General features: G+C 46.6%; 1 protein-coding gene across 1 annotated transcript in view; it reads right to left on the bottom strand.

The window, feature by feature from the left end:
• Nucleotides 1-7239, bottom strand: part of KIAA0368 (KIAA0368 ortholog) — a 62878-nt gene that overhangs the window by 4907 nt on the left and 50732 nt on the right. The window contains exons 38-48 of the mRNA XM_009286257.1: nt 6735-6824; nt 6149-6215; nt 5315-5406; nt 5146-5212; nt 4719-4910; nt 3566-3774; nt 3044-3087; nt 2290-2482; nt 1520-1664; nt 782-887; nt 534-622 (exon numbers count right to left, since the gene is read on the bottom strand). Coding sequence (XP_009284532.1) covers nt 534-622; nt 782-887; nt 1520-1664; nt 2290-2482; nt 3044-3087; nt 3566-3774; nt 4719-4910; nt 5146-5212; nt 5315-5406; nt 6149-6215; nt 6735-6824 — 1294 coding nt within the window. The remainder of the gene's footprint in view (nt 1-533; nt 623-781; nt 888-1519; nt 1665-2289; nt 2483-3043; nt 3088-3565; nt 3775-4718; nt 4911-5145; nt 5213-5314; nt 5407-6148; nt 6216-6734; nt 6825-7239) is intronic.

Here is a 7239-nt window from a genome sequence, read left to right as displayed (position 1 = left end):
GGGGCCGCTGCTCGGGGACTGGCTGGGCATCAGTCGGTGGTTGGTGAGAAATTGCATCGTGCATCACTTGCTTTGTATATTCTTTTATTACAATTATTATATTATATTTCCATTATTAAACTGTTCTTATCTCAACCCACGAGTTTTCTCACTTTTACTCTTCCAATTCTCTCTCCCATCCCACTGCGGAGGGGGGAGAGTGAGCGAGCGGCTGTGTGGTGCTCAGTTGCCAGCTGGGGTTAAACTACGACAACTCCTGAGAGGTTGCACAGAGTCTGCTGTCTGCCTCTCCCTCCCCTTTCAAAGCTCTCTTGCACCAGAGGAATTTACTTCTCTGTGCACAGCACCCTGCATAGTACTATCTTGAACAGCTGTGATAATCAGAATTATCACAGCGCAGTGCAAGGAAGGGCAAAACGTTATCTCTGACAGCTTATGCTTATTCTGCACGTCCTCTACCAGCCAGCCCCCAGAGGAAGAATATATTAACAAGCAATTCATCATTGACCACAAACCGGGAGAAGTCTATTTACCTAAAGAATGGGTGATAGATGAACAGGTTTCCAACAGTATTTCTGTCAAAGCCACTGGGTCTGAGTGCTCCTCATCAAACAGCATTAGCCTGTCAAATGCAAAAACACTATCAGACACCCTGCACCACTGGGACAGAAGTCTGCTCTACTTCCTCTGAGAATCCAGTGTCATCCTCAATTTCATTAAGCAGTTTGAAGCAACAAAGAAAAGAAGGATCATCAAAAAGTATTGCAGAAAGGAGAATTACCCTTGAAAGTAGGCATTCATGGCTTGTAGCACTCCAAGCTGCACTTTCCACGTGCTGAGTTTCAGACGGTCACACATTAACTTGCAAAACTCTTGGCGATAGCAACCTACAGAAAAATAAGGATGTCATTGCGTTACCACGGGGAAAGGCAGAAGGAAACACCTCCTGCTCTGTCTCCCAGGTGTTCCTTGTGCTCCTCTCCAAGTGACATCAAGCTAGTCATTGCGTGTGACCAAGTCAACATCCTGTAACAAGTGACCCTGAAAATCTTCACCACATCAACACTCTCATTAACAAACACTGGAAGATAAACAGCTGCGTTTCACATTCTGGCATGCTAATAAAAGCAACCTGGATTTTTTTCCCCAATATACCCAGTTCCTCCACCTCATACCAGCTTTAATGCAAACATAAACGTGAGCAGGAGTAGGGTGCTTTTGATTAGGCAAGCCACCTCAGGCATCCTGCTTGTCTTCAAACTCAGAACACTTTGGTGAAGTGAATTTAAGACAACAGTAAAGCAATTTCCCCAAGGATGCGCCACTCTGTGGGAAAGCTGTTGGGGCAGCTTTCTCACTGAAGATCTTGCAGGCTGCAGGCAGCAAGATCCTGCACCTTCTCAAAAGCCTCCCCACTCCCCTCATGATCTCCAGGTCCCTCCCTCCTCCCCATTTTCATTTTTAAGAGGAAACAGTTTGAGACAAGAAATTTCACTCTGCACATCGTCAGCTGACTTACGCTGTGTCTCCGGGCTCCTCGGCCAGGCTTTGCCCAGGGTCTCGAAGGCACAGATCAGGGACTCCATCTGCACCTCTTTCTCTCTCGTGTCCTCGTCCTCTTCATCATGCTTTGGTAAACCCGTGCCCATGCTCTCAAGAGAGTTCTGTGGAGGCCATGGGGGGAAGGTATGATCGACAGAGGGATGAGGGCAGGCCACACACTTCAGTGCAATTCAGTCTTCCCTTGCAGTCTGTGCACGCCAGTCCTTGTACCCAGTCCGTGCCTCCATACAGACGGAGCACAGGCCCCCTTGGCCACCGGTAGCTCTGGCGCTATCGGCAGCCTGCAGAAGTGCACAGCAGGCTCGGTGGCCTTGCATCCAAACATCTCCCTGTGCTATACGAGTCCCACTTGCAGAGCTGCGAAGCACCGCAGATACTAAACAAAAGCACTCTACACAGCTTCCTAGGAGTCTCTTGCTGCCTGTAGAACAGCCAGGAATTAACTTTTAATGCTGTATTGGGGCAATGCTGGACACCACAGGAAGGACTATGCCTAGAGAACAGTTGGGCTAATTCAGAATTTGGGCAGCAGAGGTATAACCCCCCCAGGGCTCACCCCAGGTCTGGTATTCAGGCCCACCAAGGATCTGGCTGAGTGTGGGGTATTCCTCACATCAGCAGCCTTCTGAGCAGAAGCCTGGTGTGTACGTAACAGCATCAGCCAGACTGTCACCACTTGGGTGTTTTGTTTTGAAAGAGGGAAAACTCAAGAAGCTGAACTGTCACCTTCTTTATCATGGGAAAGACGATATCTGCCAGCTCCTGGAACCGGTCTTCCTTTGTCGCCTGCAGCACCCCAGCCGCACAGCGCAGTGCCACCATCTTATACTTCAGGTTCTCTTTCCGACATTCTTTCAGGACAGCCTGGACAATATCATTGACGGTGGGCTGGCCAGGCACTGACTTCTGCAGCTCTGCACTGAAACACACAGCACACAGAAATGATCAGACCCACATTAATCCCTTCCCACAGATAGGAAGCAATTCCTGTGTCCAGGCACAGGGTTGCCTACCAACAGTTGTAACTGAAGTTACACTCTGGTGCTCTTCTTCACTCCTACCCTGTCTGTTCTCCCTGTTTTTCTTTCCTGTCTTTCCTCATATGCTTCCAATGCACTTTCCCCCCTCATTCTTCTTCAGCCTCTTCCTCTCTTTTCCCCTTTAAGGTGTCCATCCTTTCCCTTAGTCTCTTCTTTCTTCTTAGCAATTCGGGCCTCTCAACATCCTCTTCCTTGCCCTAAATCAACCATTTACCTCTGCAGGTCCCTCTGAAGCACCACTTGTCCCTCCCAGCTCTCACCAGTGACCCACACATTGACAAGCGGAGTGGAGAGAGACTCCTCACATGCTGATGGGAGATCAGGATGGCGTTCACAACTTTCTAGAGTCTCCTTAGCACCAGACAGGCGACAACACTGTGCAACAACCTCCTTTTTGAGATCCCAGATCCTGAGGGTACCACCTCTTTCAAGACACTTACTTGCATGCAGAGACGACACTGGCAATGGCCTTTAACAGCTCCTCCTGCAATGAGTAAAACAGATACCACTGAGAAATGCTACACAGCCAAATGGCACAGTCCTGCCACACAGGGGAAACCTTTGTACTCCACTGCAAGAGGTAGTGGAGAAATACACCCATGACACCAGCCTAGAGAAGGAACGTCTGGCTCCTGCCACTCCTGCTGTAGAGGCTGCAGAGGACTTGGCTTTCCACTTGCACTAAACTGGCAGTGGAAAGGGGCCTTGTAGCACCTCTGAGCACAAGCTAGTACCCCTCAAGACCAGAATATGGTGTAGTGGAAGTAGTCTAAGTGGGAACCCAACTCCACCTACTTATCTTCCCTGTCATTTTTATGTCTGCTAAATGCCGGGCAAAGGCAGACTCCCTAAGCCAGAGTTCCTACACGTGCTGCTCTGCAGCACAGAACATTGCATTTCCTGGCTCGAGGGCCACATGCTGGTGCTCACAGCGATCCATGAGGTGCCAGTTCCTTTTTTACCTTCCCAGTCCAGGTTCTGCCTGGCAGGCCTTGCAGCAGTGCGGAGAGCACTATTCCCAGATGTGGTGGTACAAGGGACCCTGTCTGTTTGGCAACTGATGCCATGGCAGCTGCTCCCTGGGCTTTCATCTTCCAGGACTGGGACTGCAGAGCCTTCTGGGTAATGGTTATCAACTCCTGCATATACAGTCTGATGCCACCCTGAGTACCTGCACGTCAGAGGAAAAGCATAATTTTGCCACAAAAACCAAGACAAAAATCTGATCTTATTTAAAAAAACAAACAAACAAACAAAAGCAGTTACAGATTTATCTTTTTTTTGGTCATGAAACATATCAGCAAGGCCTACTTCAGGCACAGGAGTGAAGAATTCCTCCCAGGCTGACTGAAGATGGGTTCTGTTTTCTACATGCTTCCAAACAAAATCTTTAGCATGTATCTAGACAAAGAGCTCGTCTCAGTCCTTCCATATGGCAGACACTAGACATTGTGTTAGTCTGTTTCTAAGGAATATAACTTTCTTTTTTTCAAGAACAGGTCACAGGAAAACTTTTTTGCAGCTCCTTTCCCAAACGCCAGAAAAGTAATCTGGTGACTGAGGGACAAGATCTGAAATCAGGTCAGAGAAGGAGCCAGCAAAACCATTTCACCATGCATCCAGATCTTCCTCTACAGTCAGAAAGCATGGCAAAATAGCCCTTCTATAGCGTAGATTCATTCACTGAAGTTAAAATCACAGGCATCACCAGAGAGATCTCCAACCTGAGACACAGGCCAAAGTCTCCTGTAACTTCAGAGTGTGCAGCAGCCCTTAAAGGCTGGCATCAAAATTTCCAAAGATGTCCAGGTATCTGTGCCACGATCAGGGCCATATTACAGTGGCATTCAGTGCCTCACAATCTTTAAAATACTTCTCCTGACTGTGTCTGTGTATGCTCAGCGATCAACACCTCTGTAATGATTTTAAATAGCCACAGAGAAGCTAACCTGCCAAAACTCATACAGTACATCTTTAGCAAGGAAGAAAACGGAAACAAGCTTTCCACATCTCTTACCATGAGAACTCTGTATTTCCAAAATGGATTTCCAGAAAGCATGGTATTTCTTGCCCAATGCTTCCCAGAAAGCTTTTACCACTCTTAACACAACTTACCAGGTACATTTTCCTGCCAAACTTCAGTCCACAGAGTAGAATTCTCTTTCTCTCCTTTCTCTTCATCAGGAACCTCATGCATGCCAAGAAAAGCCAATGGCAGCACATGTTTGGCATGGTTCTTCACTACGTCTGGACTGTAGCGTCCCATAGCATGCACAGTTAAAGCACAGCCTGTTCTGTAAACTGGCTCTGAAGGAACAAAACAACCACACACTATGACTGGAAAGCAGGATTTTCCTTTAATAGCTTGCTCTGCCTCTTGGGAAGCAGAGGAATGCACACCATTGTATGATGATGCACAGGAAGTATTCAGCCAGTGAAACCAAGCATCACAATATAGAAATGTTTCTTTACCAGCTTTTGCTATCACCAGGAACTTTTTCTGCACTGTATTCTGTAACTGAACACACGAAAAGCAACATACCTTCCTTCTCCATGTACCAACTGCTGAGTTTGTGCAGCAGCTTCTCAGTGCTACTGTCCCGGGAAGTCTGTAACAGGAAAGAGACTGAAATCACTCAAACACTTCAAAAAAAAAAAAACCCAACAAAAAAGAAAAATAAAACCTAAAACCATCTCAAACCCCCACTCACCCGGACTAGATGCCCCATAGCAAAGGCAAAAGACTTCTGTACCACGCTGTTGCGATCAGTCAGGCCACTGAGTAAAGCACTCATAAGTTTGCCTGTTGGAAGAGACTTTGCTTTATCAGAAGTATCACGTTTTTATTGCTGTGGCAAGAATGACAATAGCCTGCATTTCACTAGATTGTCTGAATTTATGCATTTTTCCTCATCGCAAGTTTGCGGGGTTATAGGTCTGTCTGGTCCTCATGTTTAAACAAGTGCACAGCATAACACAGCAAGGCTCAGCAGAAGCTGGTGTTATGCCGGCCTCAGCCTGCACACCTTGACTGACAATGTTCCCATGACATGAGCATCTCAGCTGATCATGGTTTCAGCTTTATTTCTGTTTTGCAACAAAGGTGACCTTCTCTGTACTATCAAGTCACAATAAATTGTAAAGAGAAGCCTAAGATCCAAGGAAGCAAAGTCCCTGTTTATGGTCCTTCCATAGCTCAAGTTGAAGGAACAAGTGCTTATTGACAGTGCTGCACTTACGCAGGCACTGTTAGTCTGCTCCAAGAAAGTCTAGAGATATTTCCGTCTGTTCCTGCTGGGCACGAGGGAATTCACTCAACTCCTTCCTCTGCCCCTTCCAACTTGGTGAGGTATTTAACATCCCCAGGACCTATCCCCAGCATGCCAGCCTCATAAGCACAAGGCAACTTCAAACAGCTCTCTGAGGAAAATACACACGTTAAGATCATTCTTGTGGTAAAGTCAAAGGCCAACAGGGAGGAAATGCTACCTGCAGAACAGCAACAAAAAGCACCTTTAAAACCTGACACTAGAAACAAACCTTACCTGAATAAGGTGTTAAGTCCTGAGGACACTGTGTGGTTAATGACACAATTACACTGGCACAGCCTCCCTGGAAGATTGCAAGGGAAAACAAAGGTAAGATTAAACAATATTAGCCCCTGGTTATTACTGTTAATACTTGCTGCAGTGCTATATGCACTTGTATGACACGATCTAGGCCCACCAAGCCTCTGACCTGATAAGCCGTGAGCCAAGGGTAGAAGCAGAAAAACAGTTTGTAACAAATGAATGACAAGAATTGAATTAGGAAGTAAAAAAGCTACCAGGACCCACACTCAGGATAGATGATCCTGGAAGATTTACAGCTATCAAAGACAACCTTCTGCACTCAGGTGTAACAGAACACAACAGCCATGTAGCCCAGGGGAGGTTAAGGCAGCACAAATTTAGGAAATCACAAGTAATGTAGGTGGATTGAGACTCAGACAAAAAATGACTCCAGTATGAATGAGCCCAAGCTATCACTTTTTTAATTTAAAAGAGACAGTCAAAAGAACTGTATTTACATTGACACTGCTCTCTGTTCCCTTCTCCATCTCCAAATGAACTATTAAAATCACAGACATACCTTTGTGCCAAGGCCTACTCCACTTTTGATCAGGTCACACAGCCGAGGAACCAGGTCACCCAGGACGGACACATCCAAATACTGCAAGCTCTAGAGAAAGGCAAGGGACAGGAAAGAAGAAAAAAAAAGAAAAAAAAAGAAAAAAGAAAGGTAATGGTGGCAGACATAAGCTGGTTTACTTCCAGCTGAGGCCTGCCTCAGTTCTGCAGGCTGGTCTTCAGCTGAACCATAAGAGTTTGCTGCATGGTGGGAAAAGGTACCACAAAGTGGCTTCCACCACATACAGATTCTCTTGTCCTACTTCTATGCTGAGCTGATCCTGCTAAAATTACCATTTGCTGGAACTGATGTAGAATCATAGAATAGTTTGAGTTGGAAGGGACCTCTAAAGGCCATCTAGTCCAACCCCCCTGCAATGAGCAGGGACATCTTCAACTAGATCAGGTTGCTCAGAGCCCCGTCCAACCTGACCTGGAATGTTTCCAGGGATGGGGCATCCACCACC

The sequence above is a fragment of the Aptenodytes forsteri genome, unplaced genomic scaffold, assembly GCF_000699145.1.
Source record: "Aptenodytes forsteri isolate BGI_AS27 unplaced genomic scaffold, ASM69914v1 Scaffold103, whole genome shotgun sequence".
Classification (NCBI taxonomy): Eukaryota; Metazoa; Chordata; class Aves; order Sphenisciformes; family Spheniscidae; genus Aptenodytes; species Aptenodytes forsteri.
The sequence above is the reverse complement of the archived record's forward strand: the minus strand, read 5'-3'. Positions and strand labels throughout refer to the sequence as shown.